Source organism: Rhodamnia argentea, chromosome 5, assembly GCF_020921035.1.
Source record: "Rhodamnia argentea isolate NSW1041297 chromosome 5, ASM2092103v1, whole genome shotgun sequence".
NCBI lineage: Eukaryota > Viridiplantae > Streptophyta > Magnoliopsida > Myrtales > Myrtaceae > Rhodamnia > Rhodamnia argentea.
In genome coordinates, this window is record NC_063154.1 from 15627084 (window position 1) to 15646881 (window position 19798).

Consider the following 19798-nt stretch of genomic DNA (forward strand, 5'->3'; position numbering starts at 1 on the left):
GCGATAAACATAAGGTAAAAACCATAATCCGATATATCCATAAATTGCCACGTGTCATCCAACTTAGTAATTTGACGATTAGATTTAACGAAAATTAACGGAGGGTAAATTTGTCATAAGTATATCGGTTTGAGGTAAATTTGTCATAAGTGCGCCGGTTTAGGGTTTCTTGTGGTAAAAAAATAGTTTGGGGTAAATTTGTCATAAGTGTATCGGTTTGAGGTTTTCCGTGGTATTAACCCTAAAGAAAATAACTATCATGCAATTTTTTTTTTTTGTGATTTTCCGGGGTTTGGTTCACATTAAATATTAACCGGTCAAGGAAAACATTTTCGATTGATAAAAAAAAACACCTTTAAAAATGGGAAAAATAATACTCTTTTTCAAAAGTGAAAATTATTTTCCCTCCTCTTTTCTCTTTGGATTGCTTCACCTTCATTTCTTTTTAATTATTTTTTTTTTATTTTTCCTTGTTCCTCCGTCGGTCGCCGGCCACAAGCAAGGGACAAGCTCGCCCAAGGCCAGCAAGCTTGGTGACCTCAAGCCTCGTCGACCTTGGGGGACCGTGTCCCTTAGCTATGGTTGATCACCGATTGCCATCGTGGCCAACGACCAACAGAAAAAGAAGGAAAAAAATAATTAAAAAAATAATTTTTTTGAATAATTTTCTCCAAAGTAGATTTTTCATACCAAACAGCGAAAATTTTTTCCTATTCATTTTCATGTTTTAACTAAAATATCGTAAAATTTTGTCAACTTTCTAGAAAATATTTTCTACAAATATCTCATTTTTTTGCTAATAAATGGAGCGTTATATCTTCATTTTTGTAGCGTAGAGTCTCTAAATGCAAGGTTCATAGGAGATGTAGTGAGTAATACATAAGGCTACCGTTAGATGATTGACGTATGAATAATTTGAATACAAAACTAAGACGGCAGTGAATTTGTCAAATCGTTGTGCACTTTTGATGGACCTAGCAGGAATTGATTTTTTTTTAAAATAATTTCCCCAAGTAGATTTGTCATGCCAAACGGTGGAAATTATTTTCCAATTCATTTGCAGGTTTTAATCAAAATATCAAAAAGTTTCGTCAACTTTCTAGAAATTATTTTTTAGAAATGCCTAATTATTTGCGAAATAAATGGAACCTTATATCTTTATTTTTGCAGCATAGAGTCTCTAAACGCGAGGTTCATAAGAGATGGAGCGAGTAATACATAAGGCTACCGCCAGACGATTGGCTTATGAATAATTTGACTACATAACTAAGACGGTAATGATTTTGTCAATTCGTTTGAGGGACCTAGCTAAACCTAGTAATAACTAAGAATGTTCCTAAGGTGTACAATTGCCATGTCGAGTGTTTTGGATAACTTAAAAAACAAAATTTTTCTGTCAATCATTTCAGTTTGGGCCCACAACTTGAACAAATTAAGTGTTTCCTAATTTTTCTTTTGCTTTCTGGAAAATAATCGTCACGAACTAGACAAAAATTTTCCAGACAGAAAACATACTTTCCTTTCACATCGTTGAATCCCAGTGTCAAAGTCACTGTTCAGTTCTATCTCGTTTACAGTGTCTGGATCAAAGAAAATCTCTTTTGCCTTGGCCCTGGGATCAGAACAAATGCCCAATTATTAGAAATTGTCCGCAGGACAGCACCGAGCAAGGCACTGAATCTGTTGGGCCTTTTTCAAATAGCAGAAGAGTTTCTCAGATAATCCAAGACAGGAACAGTGACTCAAGAGCGCCACCCATTACTTCACAGCCTGTGAAATCTTCCAAGGAAGGCGACAATTCAAGATGGCTCCGAGCATCCCCATGTGGGTCTCTCCCTTTTTCTTGCCATGATCTTCTGTTCCACTGGTACTTGCTCTTGTTCTCGGTTCTTCTTATTCTCTCTGCTTTGGCTTGCTGCTCAGAGAGAGAGTTGCTTCAGCTGAAACAGAGAGCTCCGGCAAGTTCTTTCCCAGGTTTCGAACCATGTGGGATTCTGAAAATGAGTCCGTCGGTGGGAGAGGTTACGGGAATGGCAGCCTCAGCTCGGACAAGCAAGGGGTTAAAACAGAAGGGTTTGAGCTCAGAGATCAGTCATGGTGAGTACAGGCTCTCTCTCCTCTGTTTCCCGTTTCTTTGCCTTTTCTTGTCATTCTTCCTTTCTAAGTCTGAGCAAAAAGTGAGGTTTTCCGCTTGAAAGCGAATGGATTTGGTAGTGATGTGCTCTGAATTTGATGGAAAAAGAAGGGTTTTTTCTTCTTCTTTTTAATCCTTTCTGTGGCGGTAGAAATAGTTTCGGATCAGGGAAAAACAACAGAGAACTTGGTGAAAGTGAGCTTTGCTTCGTGATGTAATTGATGGCCTAATGGCAAATTTTTTTGCAAATGCACACAGGTATGTTGCAACTGACATCCCAAGTGACCTTCTAGTTCATGTTGGAGAAGTTAATTTCCATTTACACAAGGTAGAACCATCATTGCTTTCAAATCACTTCATCTTCTTCAGATTTAGAGGAAGGTTTAAGGATAAGTTACAGCAAAATATTATAAAAAATTTTGACATAGCTTTCCATATCTTGTTTTGACATAGCTTTCCATATCTTGTTTAAGTATCCCCTGCTCTCTAGGAGTGGGAAGTTCAACAGGCTCATATATGAATCACGTGACCCCGACTTGAGCAAGGTGGTCTTGGATGATCTTCCCGGTGGGCCTGAAGCTTTCGAGCTGGCTGCAAAGTTCTGCTATGGGATCGCCGTCGATCTGACCGCAGCCAATATTTCCGGCCTGCGCTGTGCGGCTGAGTACTTGGAGATGACTGAGGACTTGGAGGAAGGCAATCTTATATTCAAAACCGAAGCCTTTCTTAGCTACGTAGTCTTATCTTCATGGCGAGACTCGATATTAGTGCTTAAAAGCTGTGAGAAGCTCTCGCCGTGGGCGGAGAATCTGCAAATTGTACGGAGATGCAGCGAGTCAATAGCTTGGAAGGCCTGTGCGAACCCGAAAGGGATAAGATGGGCTTACACGGGGAAGCCGCAGAAAGTCTCGAGCCCGAAATGGAACGAGATGAAGGAGTCGAGCCCGAGCAGGGCTCACCAGGCTCCTCCTGATTGGTGGTTCGAAGATGTCTCGATTCTGCGGATTGATCACTTTGTGAGGGTCGTCACTGCTATCAAAGTAAAAGGCATGAGGTTCGAATTGATTGGTGCGGCGATTATGCAGTATGCTGCAAAGTGGCTTCCTGGTTTGATAAGAGATGGAACAGGAGCAGGAGATGAAGGAAGCAACAGTGGGAACAGCAATAGCAGCAGTGGAAGCAATAGTTGGAAAGGCGGGCTCCACATGGTCGTGGCCGGGACTAAGGATGACCCTTCAATCGTTCAGGCCAAAGACCAGAGGATGATAATAGAGAGCCTTATCAGTATAATTCCTCCGCAGAAGGACAGCGTCACGTGTAGCTTCCTTCTTCGGCTTTTGCGAATGGCAAACATGTTGAAAGTGGCTCCTGCGTTAGTAACTGAGTTAGAGAAACGGGTTGGCATGCAATTCGAACAGGCGACCTTGGCCGATCTCCTTATTCCTTCGTACAATAAGAGTGAAACTTCGTATGATGTTGATCTAGTTCAGAGGCTGCTGGAGCATTTTCTTGTTCAGGAACAGATGGAAGGCTCAAGCCCGAGCAGGCAGTCTTTTCCAGAGAAGCACGGCTATGATGGTGTTCAACGAGTTAACGGGCAAAATGCGAAGATGAGAGTGGCGAGACTAGTCGACAGTTATCTCACTGAGGTGTCCAGAGACAGAAACCTCTCATTGACAAAGTTTCAAGTGCTGGCTGAAGCATTGCCCGAGTCTGCAAGGACTTGTGACGATGGACTTTACCGGGCAATCGACTCATACCTTAAGGTAATTGACTCTTGGCTCATTTGTGAGAATGGCGGTGCTTGTAATTTCTTGACGTTATACTCAAACCTAACATCTTGATTTTGCAACAGTAATTGTTCAGATATCCTCATCTTCATGTAGGGCACACTGAGGATCTCTGCATAAATTTTGACAGGAGATGCTTTTTCTCAACAATGGATTATCTGTTTATCACTCTGAAAATTATAATCGGAGTGACAAACAAAATCATTCTTGATTCCATACCAAATTGAAAATGTTGCCTGGCAATTACGTTCTTCATTCCTCTCCAAACTAAATTTCTTGACTTTTTAGCAGTAATTATTATGATACAATCGGCCGGCGATCAGTTCGAACATAATATCATTTCAGAACCTATTTTTAGTCGTGACTACCGACTTTCTTCCAATAAGGATATCATGAGTCTGATGTCTTGTGAATGACGGGAAATTTTACCTCATGAAATCTGATTTGATGGAAAATTTGACATCCTCTGCTGTTAGATTGATATTAGCATATTGACAGGCACATCCGACGCTCACCGAGCATGAGAGGAAGCGGCTGTGCCGGATCATGGATTGCCAGAAGCTCTCGATCGACGCGTGCATGCACGCCGCGCAGAACGAGCGGCTCCCCTTGAGAGTTGTCGTCCAAGTCCTCTTCTCGGAGCAAGTGAAGATAAGCAACGCGCTCGCCAGCAGCTCGCTCAAGGAAACTGGAGGCGACGTGAAGTATCAGCCGATGGTCCCGAACCGAAAGACCCTCCTGGAAGGGACCCCGCAGTCATTCCAGGAAGGTTGGGCGGCCGCGAAGAAGGACATAAACACCCTCAAGTTCGAGCTCGAGAGCATGAAGGCCAAGTACCTCGCGCTGCAGAATGACATGGAGGTTCTGCAGAGGCAGTTCGACAAGATCGCGAAGCCGAAGCACGGGTCGGCTTGGAGCAGCGGGTGGAAGAAGCTGAGTAAGCTGACCAAGATGAGCAACTTGGAGAGCCAGGACAATGGGCCTCAGGTGCCAGGTGCAGATCAAACCAGGAAGACTCCTAGGAGGTGGAGAAACTCAATTTCCTGAGGACATTTGGGGGAACATAAATGAAGTGATGAAAAGGAAAAAAGGCACCTAGTTTTCATGGAAGGGAAATACCTTTTTGTTCTTCTCAATTTGGTTTTTGGGTTACAAAGTTGATTCATTTTGGCAGGTGTTACAAGAACTTGGTGAACCATAACTGGGCACAAAAAAAAAAAAATGGCTGCTGGGAGTGAGCTTTCTGCTGTTTCGATTGTTCTTTTATGTAAAATTGCACGCTTATATTCTTTTTATATACATATCTCTTTCCACCTATTAGTATAAACTTGGACATTTCATAATAGTACTGGAATGTTCCGCACAGTCTATTTCGTGTAAGCAACCTTTATTAATCTGACTTGAACATGATAAGGGTGTTAAAGAATCTCACATCTCTTATCTACGGGCTAAGCTTTTGAATTGGACATTTCTATCGTTCTTTATTCAGTTAGATGAATCGATTTTTTCGGATCAACTTTGTCGGACCCAAAAATGTATGCGGAGTCATTTTGTTTTTCTAGAATAAATTTAGGATCGCTTAATCAGTATTTTTTAACTATATATTTTTTTTTGAGGTAAAATATGTGATCTTGTAGTCGTTTGAAGTCGTTGGCGTTGGCGATTCTTTCATAATTTCTTGAAGTTCCCACATTTCTTTCTTTTACTTTCAATGGGGGAATGGGAAGGCTAAGGAGTAGGAGAAGGCATTCATTCCGGAAAACTCAAGCCTACTGCATTCCGCTTCGGACTACTCACAATAAGTAAGTGCCCTTCGGATTGCATGAAATTACACCACTGCCACTCGTGCATGATGTGGGTTGTTTAGGGCGCGCATGATAACCATTCTATTTCCTCTTTTTCGTTCCAAATGTTAACAGAAATTCGTTTGGTAATGCAATTTTATTTTTTCGTTTCTGGAACAAAAATTAATTCCAAAAATAGATTTGAAAGAAAAATGATAAGCTAAAAATTATAGCTTATCTGTTCCAAAAATAGAAATGAGAAATAACCTAACAATGTTTTTTCTCAAGTCCTCGTCGCACTCTCTTTGTCGCCCTTCCTTTGTCGATCATTGCCCATTGCTACCCCCTGCTGGCCGCTCTCGCCCACCGTCGGCTACCACCAACAAAAGACCCTATTGTTGCCAACCCAAGACTGTCGCCACCCACCGCCAACCTTCGTTGCCCCCGCCGACCGCCGCCGACCGCCCCGCCCTCGCGCCCCCCCCCAACAGCACCACCTACCACCGCTAATCGCCGACCCTACCATTGTTGACCATAGCCTAACGGCCCCTACTACCAACCACTACCCGCCGTCACCCACCAACAACCTCTGTCGCCCATCGTCACCCTCCGCCGGCCGCCGCAATCACCTACCTCCGCCGGTGGCCGCTGCTAGGGTTGTCAATATGAGTTTCATGACTCATTTTTTACTCATATGGGTTGTTAGCTTTTAGAGGGCCCACTAAAAATGGGTACAGAAAATTAAAGCTAAATTTGATGGGTCAAAAATGGGCCACACATAGAACTCACATAGAACCTATTTTCGATTCATTTTTGACTCATAAAAGAGTTAAGACATCGTTGTACTTGGGTTGGGTCACGGGCTGCTGACCACCGCCTGCAGGCCGCCTCCAACACCCACAACTGCTTGTTGCCACCGCTGCCAACCATTGCCCGCCGACCACCGTTTAAGGATAGACTCAGCGTTCGGTGCTGCCATTTGATCGCGGTGGCTGATGATTTGTGCGGAAAGCTAACGACGATGTGTAGTGAAAAGTATAGCAAAATTAGAGATTCGAACATGACTCCAATGTTTTGAACAACCAACACAAAATGTTGTGATGAATAGATCAATCGGTAGGGCCAAAGCGAAGCTTCCTGAATTCGAATGAATGCGTAGAAAGTAGAAATCATTGGTCGAACGTGTATTAACCTACGAGATTGTTTTGCGTGAACGTCAAAGCTGTGTTTACTGGCTACCGAATGCAGGAAGGGGATACAAAGCTTGGTTTTCCTTTTTGGTTGCAGGCATTGATGGCGATGAAATGTGGGGCGCTTTTGTTCGTGTTGATCCATCGACAGTTATACGGAGAGAGAGAGAGAGGGGGGGGGGGGAGGGGGATTAAAATGGGAATAACAGAGGAGGATGCATACACGTCTTCCAGGAACATTGGATACATAGCAATTATACGCATCCCCTCGAGAATTGTCGAGATGGATGGATCCCGCGCATTTTCATCACTTGGGTTAGGTGTGCTATCATTTTGTAACATATTTCTTAACCCGTGAATGATCAACATCTCGAGCGATGTACGTATGAAGTTGACTCCGATCATGTGTATTGCTCAATCGAACGGGCGTACCCACACTGGACCTAATATTAGACCATGTTATTATACCGTGTTGTGTCGAAAAGTTATCATTTTTATTGCATTAAAGTATTTTAGTAATATTATATTATATTTTTACTATTTTTATTGTTTAATTTGCTTATTTTATTTGGTGTGAAGTTTTTATTTAGGTAACATATACATGTGAAGAGCTTAAAATAGATTAAATGAGCTGTATAGATTTTTTTAGAATATTAGTGTGTCTTGGTAATACGCGTCAAAATGGGTTGGGTAGGGTATTGGTCGGTTGCGGGTCGGATTAGGTCTGAGTCATTAAATATGGGCCAAAATGGGTTAGACGGGTCAATATGGGTCGGATCATATTTGACCCGACTCACCCATTTAACACCTCTAGCCGCTGCCCACCACCGGCGACCACCACAACCATCGCCTCCTCCGGAGTAAAAAATACATAATTTTTTTTAATTTTTCAATAGTAAATAATATTTTCTAATAATAAAATTTATTTTTTTAAAGAAATTTAAAATTAAAAAAAAGTAGAAATTTTTCATAAAATATTTTGTGTTAATAATATTTCAAAAGTAAAAAATTTTCAACCGTTATCAAACGAACTTATGTTCTAAGAACAGAAATTTTATGTTGTTATCAAGCACAGCTTTTTGCTCAAAAACCGATCCAAAAATTAGACCGGTTACCGATTCAGGTTAATATCATGAAAAACTTCGGACTATACACTTATGAAAAATTTATCCCAAACTGATTTTTTAACGCAAAAATTTCAAATTGATATACTTGTGATAAATTTACCCTAAATAATTTTTTATCACAAAAATCCCTAAACTGGTATGCATGCAATAAATTTATTCCAAATTAAATTTTTTGACCACAAAAAATCCTAAACTGGTATAGCCGTGACAAGTTTACCCTCCATTAGTTTTCGTTAAATTGGGCTAATATCACGAATAATCCCAAATCGTTACACCCGTGAAAAACACAGGGTAAAAACTCCAAAAGGGTACATCCGTCAATTGTTACATGTCATCTAATTGAACAATTTAACATTAAAATTTAACTAAAACTAATGGAGGGTAACTTTGTCACGGGTATACCAGTTTATGGTTATTGGTAGTCAAAAAGTTAATTTGAGTAAATTTATCACATGCGTATTAATTTGAAATTTTTCGTGGTATTAACCTTAATTATTAATGGATAAACCTTTTCTGCTCGATAGGTTTGATTGGCACAGAGAAAAGGTCAAAGTGACCCCTTTTTTGTTTTCGGGTCAAAATTCAAAGGACTATTCAAATTTTCCAAAATTATGAAAAGAATTTATATATGAATTTACAAGTCAATCGAAGCTCCTTTTCAATGGGTCCAAGCCTTTTATTTATTTTTTTTTCACCGAAAGAATTAGAAGTGATTTCACCTGAAATTTCAAAAAACAAGAGTAGAAAATGCAAAGCATGATGCAAATACATGAACCATGATGCAAACAAATCTATAAAAGTAAACAAGATAACAACGAGGCGATTTCCTGAATATCCAACATATTCCAACTTCTCAACTCAAAAAGAAAAAAAAAACATAGTCCAACTTTGAAGAAAAGATTCCTGATTAAAAAAGATTTTCAATTTTTCATAAATCTAATGGATATGTAAAACCTTTCGAGGGCATGCTAATCAATAAAAAAACATGGAAATGAGATTGAAAGTAATCTTTTACCCCAAAAAGAAAGAGAAATATTCCAATTGCCCATCGATTCATTCTTTTCGACAAAATATTTACATGCATAGTATAGTATGTGGTTCAACGGTTGGGTTGCGTTAAAGTCACAATACATCCAACACTAACTTGTTGTCAGCTCGAGATTGGCTTAATGGTCCCGATTACTACGATTGTCGGTTTGTGGCCATAGTTAGGGGTGATCGGTTTCCGATATGAGTCCGATTCTCCTTAAAAATCGAGAACCGAACCGGTGGTCTCGGTTCTCAATTTTTCGGAACCGGAAACTAGACCACCGGTCCGGTCCAGTTTCCGGGCAGTTCCATTTGACCGGACACATGCAAAAAGAAAAAAAAATATGCACTATTCCTAACATGGAGCACATGAGCTTGATTACTTTAAAAAAATAAAATAGAGTGTAACTAAAAAGACTTCTACATAGGAGAATAAAAAATAGTGAGTGCCAATAGCTTTTCAATTTGGTAAAATTTCTTGGATACCCTTAACAAGAGAGGGTAACTTTTTAAAAAAAAAAAAATTCGATTGGTCCAATTCGGGTGGTCCGGGCCTAGGACCGTAGATCCGGGAACCGGACCGCTCCCTCTAGAACCGGGAATCGGACCACTGGTCCGGGTGGTTCGATTTGCTCATCCCTAGCTGTAGCCCGTCCCGAATCGCGTATCTCATCGGCGGGCGAGGTGGCTCCCATTCCCGTCGAAATGCTATTTTGGCCAGCATGAAAAAGAAAAAGAAGAAAGGTTGGAAATTGGAATGGCCTCGCTTTCTAGACTTTCCCCAAGGCATTTCTCTCCCTCCCTTCCGAGGTGTGACCGTTAATCTCGTTACCCGATCCAACGGCTGACCAAGGCCCGCGGGAGACCTATAAATTCGAATGGCCACCGACTTCTTCTCCATTTGTCCCGCGCTGTTGCTAACAGAGAAAGAGAGATTTTCTCCTTCCCATCCTCCTGGCAACGGGAGCTCTCGATCTTTCCCCCCCAAACTTTCGAGGCTTCCGTTGCCCCCCTCAAGCAGCTTCCTCGTGGATTGTTCGCCAGAGCTGATCATCCACGGTCAGTCGGTTCCTCCGCAATTCTCCGTGTCTCTATACGCGCTCGCTTCGAGCTACTGTCTATGATTTGTCGCGATTGATCGAGTTACGCGATTACCTGTGATCTGCATTCTCCATTTATTTTTCCTTTTCTTGTTTTGCTTTAATGGGGTTTTGCTCTGAGGAGAGGAATTACGCGTAAATGAATTCGAAACTCCAATTTTCTGCTGATGTTCGGGATCCCGGTGGCGCTTGTCTTTGAATGTGCCGATGCAATCGGCTTTCAAGGGGGTGGAAAGGCTTGTGAGTTATGCGGCAGGGATTGTCGATTCAGTTAGAAGTACATATAAATCGATAGCCATGGATATGTACATGATGGGTTCTGTTGTCTGGATTTCATGTTAGGGGAAGTCGGGTAACTTGTCGAGTTTGAGTCTCGTCGCGCCCAGATCCAGGTCTCGAGCTCAATAGGGCTTATATGCATGTTAATTTCTCATTGATCGTTTTCGTGGCATTGGTCTGTTCTTTTCTATCACAGTCAATTCAGAAGGATAGGTTAAGATGATTGAAGGGGAGTCGTTTTTCACCTAGAAAGAGAGGTCGTTTAGATTCATGACAGAATTCCATGTTTGGTCCTCTAAGCTTTTTCTCAGCTGAAGCTAGTAGATTTTATGGGGCACCATTAACTCAAGTGGGGCTATTTTGAAAAATTGCCAGATCTACGATGGTTGCTGTTGAGCATCCGATGGGCAGCAAAGACTGTCTAGATACGGAAACGAAGAAGATCTTGCATTCATTGGCGTCTGAGTGGGAAGATGTAGTCGATTCGACAGCATTACAGGTGATCCCACTTAAGGGCGCGATGACGAATGAAGTCTTCCAAATAAACTGGCCGACCACGAAAGATCACGTCTCGAGGAAGGTCTTGGTCCGGATTTACGGGGAGGGTGTGGAGGTGTTCTTCGACAGGGCTAACGAGATTCGGACGTTCGAGTCCATGTCCAAGAATGGGCAAGGGCCTCGTCTTCTAGGGAGATTCTCTAACGGGAGAGTCGAAGAGTTCATTCATGCACGGGTATTTCTCCTGTCTTTGGTGTACACTTGAACTTAAAGTTCTCACTAAATGATGAACAAATCACGATACCTGAAGAGACTCGAAATGCGGTTGATGCGGCTAGCGTTAGCATTAGGTCTTTCAGTTCTGACACGATGAGGAATGTGGATTAGATTGACAGAGGAATTCTTTTGAACTGCTGGGCTAAGATATTGTGCAGTCACCTCTCAAGACTCGGCTGTTGTTTTGTTGTCTCATGATTTTTCAACTTCTCAAAGGAATATTGTGGACAAGTTTGTCCTGAGGAGTGCCCTACTTTGGGCATCTCTTCTTTTTGAAAATTATCGTGACCAATTGGTTTTTAGACATTCAAGTTAACCAATTGATAAGGTGTCACCGATTTAAGAGTTTTATGCCTGTAATTGTTTGCGAACTCTTTTTGCCTGGTTTTCGCAAAGTAAAATGACAAGAGGGTGAGTACAGAGTCATTTCTGTTATTATTGTATGTGTCACCTGAAATTGATGGCTAGCTATGCTCATCTGATTGTGTGGGATGATGCAGACACTTTCGGCTTCTGATCTAAGGAGTCCTGACATTTCTGCTTGTATAGCAACGAAAATGAGAGAGTTTCATGACCTTGATATGCCGGGTCCGAAGAATGTTGTTCTCTGGGATAGACTAAGGTATTGATTTTGTTTCTTGCTAGTCATTATTCCTACTTTTCAGGGGCACGAGCAAGTGCAATTGTGTTACATGAATTGCTGATCTTATATTTTTCTTGAAGAAGTAGCACAAGCAGTAATTCTATACAGGGATGTGTAAGATTTTTTATTTCTTTGCCTATTTTCCAGAAAGTGGCTCGGAACGGCCAAGCGTATGGCCACTCCACAAGAAGCCCAGGCCGTTCACTTGAATGCCATCAAAAATGAAATTCTTGTCTTGCAAAGCGAACTTGCAGGGGATCAACGTATTGGATTTTGCCACAATGATCTACAGTATGGTAACATAATGATACATGAAGACACTAAAGCGATAACCATCATCGTAAGATCCTTCACAAGTCAATTAAGTCGTTTTGATAATTCTTTTTGCTAGTATGTGCGTTTTGTGAGCGCAAATGTTGAAGTTTGATTGATTGAGGGTGGTCAGCATTGCATAAATCCATCTCATGCCGCTGGGGATTGCTCTACATATTGTTCCAACTGGTCATACCTAGAAATACCCATTGAGAATTTTGTTACTTCAGAGCAGTAGAGATAGGATATCTCAGAAAGTTTGTACTACAGTTCCTGTAGAAAACTCCTTTCATGATGCCGAAACCAGAAAGCCACAATGAGACAGAGTGATGAGATTTACTGGTCGAGATTGAAGTTGAAGATCGTGAGATATGTTGTGCATGAAAATTTTGTAGTTAGAAGGGAGAAAAACAGAACGTTGCTCTGTCCAATCTCAAGTACAATGTCCTGCGCAGAGTTCCCATCCAAAGTTGAATTTCTTTACAAGGTTTTGATGTAAACTTTGCAGACGACATCTCACTTACTCTTCCTTTGGATGGCAGAGTTTTGTGTCTACCCCTTCTTACCTGTACTTCTTTCAGCAGATGTTCACATATCGAAATTGTCTTGTAATGATCTATGATTTCACCATCTTGGGACACAAATTTGCATTTTTCATCCTCTTCATTTTCTTGCACTGCCAGTGATAATGCCACCATGAACTTGATTCGTGAAGCTTAAGAATAGTCATACTAATTACATATTCATCTCCTATAAGCAGTTATAGACTTGATTCAACCGATATACTGGATCCTTGTGGGTGCTGTTCACGTGTAATCTATCTATTCCGGGTTTACTGCCCAGACTTATCAAAGAAAATTTGTGCAAATTGTGTAGAGAAAGATTATTGTCTATCCCACTCTTCATGTTCTTTTCCTCTCCTTAGAAGATTGCCCTTGTCTATGTAATTGTTAAATTTCCTTATTTGCTTTCTTCATGTTCTTATTATGGTAGCTTGACAGATGAAGATGTCAGTTAGTGCTAATGTTTCTCAAATTCTCTCTTTTCCACCTCCTCAGGACTATGAATATTCCAGTTACAATCCAATTGCTTTTGACATCGCAAATCATTTCTGTGAGATGGCTGCCAACTATCATACTGAGACTCCACATGTTTTGGACTATGGAAAATATCCAAGTGCGCAATTATTTTACCATCTTGTTTTGATTGTTTCTACTTCCGCCTTGCTTTTACCTACCACTGAGTAGCAAATAGTAATGTCTTGCTTTAAAACTGTGATTTCAACAGGTTTAGAGGAGCGTAGAAGATTTGTGCAGACTTATTTGAGTACTTCAGGTATAGTTCTTTTAATGTTTTTCATTTTCTTGTATGTGCGAAGAATTATAAGATACAATTCGCAAGGGGTTTTTTTCGTTGCTCTAGTTTACTTTTGGTCAGTCCATTTTCACAGGCCAACTTAGTATGATGTGCAAAGGGAAATCACCACAAATCACAGCTCTCTTGAGGAACCAGTCGCTTAAATATGGTCGCCGGAACCAAATTTTTGAATTGGTTGCCAGAGACAGTTCGGAAAGACCCAGAAAATCTTCTGGGTGGTTTCTGACAACCAAGATGTTGTCTCTTGCGACCCAAATTCAAAGAAGTTCAGTGTCCAACACATAGAGAAAATAGGTTCTCCATGTGATTTGCACTTCTCATTGAAGTAATCTTTGAGACCTTTGACAGTGAAATTCAGAACTGCAAGAAAGGCATTTAAGCCCCATCCCCAGTCAACTTTTCTAATTTCTCTGCATGCTTGAATGGATTTGTGCAGAGAATCCAACAGCAATTTTCTATGGAACCTCTACAAGAATTTTGAGCCACATTGGAAGAACCATGAACTAGCTAGTCAGGCCTTCCATAGATTATATTTGTTCTTCTATTTATAGTCTCTAATGATGCAATCTGGAATGTGAAACCTCTGTGCAGGTGATGCACCTACTGATGTTGAGATAGAGCAGCTGCTCCAAGATGTTGAGAAGTATACTTTGGCAAGTCATCTATTCTGGGGACTATGGGGAATAATATCGGTATGTACTTATACCCATATGCTTTGTTTATTGCTATGACGTAGCTCTCTCTTTTAAACGATCGTTCCAGGTAGAAATTTATATTGCCACATGAAGTCTATACTATATATGCTGGTGCTTAAAGTTGCATAGCATCTCACACTGCCATTGTTCGATTAGTACAATGTCAAAGAGATGGTTTGTTTTTATACCATTCACATTTTAGACCGGAAAACAGCTGTAGGTAATTGAAAGCTTCAATCGTATCATTGATCTTGACCCTTTTTCTATTTGGATTTCAGGAGCACGTAAACGAAATCGACTTTGACTATATGGAATATTCAAGGCAGCGGTTCGAAAGATATTGGTCAACTAGGCCAATCCTATTGAGTTCACATGAAACTCCTCGCTTCAACCGTGTGTCAACACCTAAATGTGTGCCTTGGTCTTGCATTTTCTAACTTTGTCAAAGTACTGTCGAGATGAGAAGCAAAGCACAATGTTATTCATCTCTCTAGAAATGGTTAGAGGAGCATTGTGCCAGCGATTAAATGTCCAAGTTTTTAACTGTTAATCTAGATGAGATAGTATAAGCTGTGAGTGTACTTTCTTGATCATTGTACAGTTCTGTTGTTACCATCCTTCCATTATTTCCGGTATCTGAACTCGAGGTCATCACTAGTCACTGGGGACTTGCATTTCTTTCAGAAAGGAAGTATAGTGCCAGGTACATGTATCATTCGACACCCTCCCAAGCAAATTGCCAAAACAGAATGTGCCAGCTAAGCGCAGGCTTAGAAGATGACTATAGGGAAAAAACTGAAGTGTGCCCTTGATTAGAGGGTCTAGGTCGCTCTCTTTTATTATCTCAAATTGATGGAAATGGTTTATTGAGAAAGAAGAAAGTGACGACGAATGGGGAGGAAACTTGATTTCCGATGTTAATTATGGTTACATTGACCCTTAATTAAGACAGTAGTAAGAGAAGACAAATAAGGACCGGTGAGGAATGGAAAACCTATGTTTCTGATGCCATATCTCTCTGGTCTTTGGCCTGCTTGCTGTCTTCCTATGTTTAAGTCCTACCGAAGATGTTCCTTCGACTTCCCCATCACCCTCATGTCCTGAACCTCTGTAAGTTGAGCCGATCTTTCACTTCTGGACCTGATTGTAATGCATGCAGTGGTAAATTACGTGGTTCCAAGTACCCATACTGCTGTGAGGAAGTACATAATTCTTCACATTTTACTGCAGAAACAATTGTTGGTCGAGTGGTTTTGTTCTCTGATGATTTCGACAATAGAGAAAATTAAGCCTGGAATCTTTCATAAGAAGGCCTATCACCGTAATAAATACGATTTCTACCTCGACCTAGACTGTATGATATTGAGTCTCTCTTGAACACCAGGTAGAAAGTGGGAACTGATTGTTCTGCCCACGAAATATCCATTAACATCTTTCCATGCAGAGAAAATGTGGTGTCGGGATTCGCCGCAATGCAAGCGATGAGAAATTACTGTACAGTTCTTCAGTCTCTTGGCATAGTAAGAAGAAAAAAATCAGCTTACGGTCTAGCGTTGAATCTGAGTGTCGCATGTTGGCTGATCCTAGTGCTGAAGTTGTTTGGCTCCGTTGGCTTTCAGAAATCACCTGCTATTAACCGGTCCGGTAGCAAATTCGCCATTCAGATCATGAGAAGTGCAGCTTTCCGTGAACGTGCTAAACTTATTGAGAACGCCAGGCACTTTACTCGACAGCACCTTCTTCTACCGATCAAACAGTGGATGGTCTAAGGAAGGTTTCTTGTCTTGCTCAATTTTTCTAGGTCCAAACTCCGGTTGGATTCCTTGGAACCACCTCAAGTTTGAGGGATGTGAAAATACTCTCAGAATACTCCGAAATTGCGATTTAATTGTAATTTTGGTCATTCCTAAAATAACTAGTTTCCTTGTTACATTAGATTGCTTCATTTCCTATACATATTGTTCGGGTGTAAAATACTGGAGTGGTACAATAACCATTTTCTTATATTTGTCTCGAACTGTCAAATACCAAAGTTGCAAAATTTAAAGTTCTCTCTGTTTCTCAGAATGTTCTTTTCCTTCCAACTTGGCCGCTTCGAATCAACATTCCCGGCGGTTTCAGTTTCCGTCGGTGATCGCCACATGTTCCTTAATCCGTACATTATGTAACTTCCTTAGTCATTTGGGCGCACGCTCGTCCACGACTGAATAGAACTGGTTCGCCGTCTCAATCGCAAGTATCAAATCACACGGCTGTTAGACGGAATCATTGTTCCAAATCCATCGTTTTGTCAGCTTGCATGCTTTAAACAACACCTATCGATGTCACGCGCCAACACAAAATCAAGATTTGATTGTCCTCGATACCCCACAAGTTTTAATGCCACTGTCTAGTAGTTGAGATTTTGTCACCCTCAATTATAAGATTGCATTAAATTTTCTCTCTCATCCACTAATGAAGCTGATGGCGTCAATGTTAGAGAAGAGTTCTGTTTCTTCTGCATGCTCTCTGAATCTGCCATGAGCAATTCGTTTGAGGCTGGACTTTACTGCAGGCAAAAATCCAACTTAATCTTGGCAAAATTGCAGAAGCCTGACCAACCAAATCTTACAAAACCAATACATGATCTCGAGAACTTCGATGAACATAACACTGTTTTTCACTTGCAATTTAATCGACAAAAAGCGCAGTTGAGCATTTTCTTTGCTCGGACATACATTCAAATTTAAAGGACAGTGGGTGAAGAAGATCCAAGAGACTGATATGCTACACAGGAGAAAGTGCTCAGGCTCTTGCAGATGAAGGAGATGGAGGAGAAGAAGTGGTCGAATTCGTCCTCGGGATCCCAGGAATCTTGGGGAAGGAAGGATATGGAGGCCATGTCACCTGTGGGAGTTTCGGAAATGCAGGCAATGTAGGCATCGGATAGGACGGCGGCGGCGGAGACATTGTGTGTTCATACGGTGCTGGCAGTGTATAAGGCAATGGTGCTACTGATGGTGAATAAAATTCTCCTTTCGAAGGCATCGGTGGTAAGGTTGGTGCTTGTGCGGACGAGGTCGGTGGTGGCAGGGAAGTTATTTTTGGCGGTAAAGGTGATGGTTTAGGTACGGGTGAATTGCATACAGGTGGCAGTTGCTTTGACACTGGTGGAGATGGTGCTGCCGGTATCGGTGCCGGTAAAGCAGAACTTGGCGGGCTTGGTGACGATGGTGACAATTTTGGGGCTGGCTGGTGAGAAGTAGGTGGTGATGAAGATATAGGAGTTGGTGGAATAGGAGGAGCTTTTATGTTCTTTGATCGTGGTGATGATGGTTGCTTTGGTGTTGGTGGATCGAAGCTGGGCAAGCTAGGTGGTAGTTTAGGAGATGATAAATGGGATCCCGGCGGAGTTTGGGTCGATGGTGATGGCTGTGACGGTGTCGATTTAGGAGGTGAGCTAGGAGGTGGCGATTTGCGTGGCAATGGTGGTGATTTTGGCAAGGGTGAATTGGTTCGAGGTGGCGGTGGGCTTGATTTTGATGGTGGCGAATGTGACGAACTGTCCGCTGATAAATCGGGGGGAGGTGCGTTAGGAGTAGATGGTGGCGATTTTGGCATTGGAGGAGTGGGATTAGGTGGTGATCTGGTCAACTTCGATGGCGGTACAGGCGGTGATTTTGGAGACGGCAAATTGGTTCGAGATGGTGGTTGGCTTGATTTTGAGTGTGGCGAATGTGACGAGTTGTGTGCTGAAAAATCGGGGGGAGGTGCGTTAGGTGTCGATGGTGCTGGTTTTGGCATTGGAGGAGTGGGATTAGGTGGTGATCGGGTCGACTCTGCTGGCGGCAGAGGGGGTGATTTTGGAGAGGGCGAATTGGTTCGAGGTGGTGGTCGGCTTGATTTTGATGGTGGTGAATGTGACGAGTTGTGCACTGATAAATCAGGGGGAGGTGCAGCAGGCGTTGATGGCAGTGATTTTGGCATTGGAGGGGTGGGATTAGGTGGTGATCGGGTCGACTTTGATGGAGGTACAGGAGGTGATTTTGGAGACGGCGGATTGGTTAGAGGTGGTGGTCGGCTAGATTTTGATGGCGGCGAATGTGACGAGTTGTGCACTGATAAATCAGGAGGAGGTGCAGTAGGCGTTGATGGCGGCGATTTTGGCATTGAAGGGGTGGGACTAGGTAGTGATTTTGGCAATGGTGGTGAATGAGCAGATTTCGATGGCGGTGACGGCAATTGTTTAGTGGCCGGTGGCTTGAGACTAGGCGACTTAGGAGGCAATGGAGATGATTTCGGAGGTCGGGTTGATTTCAATGGTGCTGATGGGGACTTAGGTGCTGGCGCATTGAAACTCGGGGGTGACGGCGCTGATTTAGGCGCTGGTGATGGCGAAATGAAACCAGGTGGAGTCTGCGAAGACTCTGAGGGCGGCGACGGCGACAATTTTGGCGCCGGCATATTCGAAGTAGGCGGCGAGCCAGTCAAAGGAGGCAAACGCGGCAACTTAGGCCTGGGCAATGGCGGCACCCCCTTCACTTCCGGCCCCGACAGCAGTTCCCGTCCGGCATCGGGAAGAGACCGCGCCTCTACGGTCGTCACACGGGTTCTCTCAAAGACCAAACTTAGGCACAAAACCAAGAAAATGCAGTAGGAAGAAGCCATTAAAACTACAGATTGTATGATGATTCCAGCTTGTGATGCCAAATGGAAAGACAGGCGGTTGCGTTATAAGAAGAGCTGGAAGTGTTCAGTTGTGGGGATGAAAGGATTGGGTTGGGTTGGTTAGGATTGTAAATATCGTTTTAATGGCTTGGGCCAAGGTCTTTATTGGAGATGGGATCATGCTGTGCACTTTCTACTGTCTTGGTCCTTTCCTCTGCGTACTTCCTAAAAGATCCTGTGTAAGTCTCTTCTCTTCCCCACTGCAGCAGTTATCTGAGCAGCATCGAAGGCCACCGCTTCGAAACGAACCCGCGACATGTCGAGCTGTACTGTCGACCGCACCGAAAACAGGACAGGTTCCAATATAAGATGGCATTACAGCATTTTACTGTATCTCGCATGTCAAATTCCGAGAGGTGAGCCTCTACATACGTGAGTATGTACTGCCATGAGCACCCAATGTGTTGAATGCTTGATATTCATGGATTAACTCACTGAGGTATTGTCTGCTTTGGCCTATACCATACCAAACCTCACGGTTTTGTCTTTTAGAGTGCGAGTGGGCATCTTTCTAGAAGATCATCTATCCTGGTATTGCTTTCAGAATCGTTCTCTTCTTGTTTAGTACACAGTTCAGTTCATTCCTGCCATCTTTGCCATCCTAGAAGCTTGCTAGAAGCCGTTCCTTATTTGAGCCATCTCTCGCCCCGGCGATCACTCTCTGCTCACGTTCGACTGGGTCGTTACATAATGCAAGTTAAACTGATATGCACAATTTAGAGAGAGAGAGAGTAAAAGCAGACACCCCCCATCCCCTCCACGGAGCATACCTACTTTGGCTGCCCATCATAACTTCGAACATTAACTGACATGTCTTGTCCGAAGGCGGCATGGCGGTGAAGTACTGGAACTGAACT

At 42.4% G+C, this 19798-nt stretch overlaps 3 protein-coding genes across 5 annotated transcripts; 2 read left to right on the forward strand and 1 right to left on the reverse strand.

The window, feature by feature from the left end:
* The first annotated feature begins 1526 nt into the window (after positions 1–1526).
* Positions 1527–5007, forward strand: LOC115746632 (root phototropism protein 3). Its single transcript, XM_030682468.2, is given in 5 exon segments — positions 1527–2097; positions 2393–2462; positions 2608–3900; positions 4423–4912; positions 4915–5007. Coding segments are annotated over 5 exon segments (1998 nt in total). The 5' UTR covers positions 1527–1984; the 3' UTR covers positions 4947–5007.
* A 4876-nt stretch (positions 5008–9883) lies between these two features.
* On the forward strand, positions 9884–14871 carry LOC115746663 (probable choline kinase 2). Its single transcript, XM_030682526.2, has 8 exons — positions 9884–10113; positions 10809–11166; positions 11708–11829; positions 11998–12190; positions 13221–13338; positions 13450–13497; positions 14131–14231; positions 14513–14871. The coding sequence occupies exons 2-8, from the start codon at positions 10816–10818 to the stop codon at positions 14669–14671; spliced, it is 1092 nt and encodes a 363-aa protein (XP_030538386.1). The 5' UTR covers positions 9884–10113; positions 10809–10815; the 3' UTR covers positions 14672–14871.
* Positions 14872–16803: 1932 nt separating this feature from the next.
* LOC115746664 (vegetative cell wall protein gp1-like) lies at positions 16804–18945 on the reverse strand. 3 transcript variants are annotated; one of them, XM_048279022.1, is made up of 2 exons: positions 18308–18945; positions 16804–18124 (listed from the first exon to the last, which is right to left on the reverse strand). In XM_048279022.1, the coding sequence occupies exons 1-2, from the start codon at positions 18879–18881 to the stop codon at positions 17019–17021; spliced, it is 1680 nt and encodes a 559-aa protein (XP_048134979.1). In that variant the 5' UTR covers positions 18882–18945; the 3' UTR covers positions 16804–17018. The 3 variants fall into 3 exon arrangements, with proteins under 3 accessions (XP_048134979.1, XP_048134978.1, XP_030538387.2); XM_048279021.1 differs by having other exon boundaries at positions 16804–17775; positions 17959–18944; XM_030682527.2 differs by having other exon boundaries at positions 16804–18944.
* Between the last annotated feature and the right edge of the window lie 853 nt (positions 18946–19798).

Bases quoted from the DNA above. Each gene is read 5' to 3' on its own strand.
- LOC115746663 (XM_030682526.2), top strand. From the start codon at position 10,816: ATGGTTGCTGTTGAGCATCCGATGGGCAGCAAAGACTGTCTAGATACG. The intron at 12,191-13,220 runs GTAAGATCCTTC...CCACCTCCTCAG, and splicing joins CTAAAGCGATAACCATCATC to GACTATGAATATTCCAGTTA. The intron at 13,498-14,130 runs GTATAGTTCTTT...ACCTCTGTGCAG, and splicing joins GACTTATTTGAGTACTTCAG to GTGATGCACCTACTGATGTT.
- LOC115746664 (XM_030682527.2), bottom strand. From the start codon at position 18,881: ATGGCTTCTTCCTACTGCATTTTCTTGGTTTTGTGCCTAAGTTTGGTC.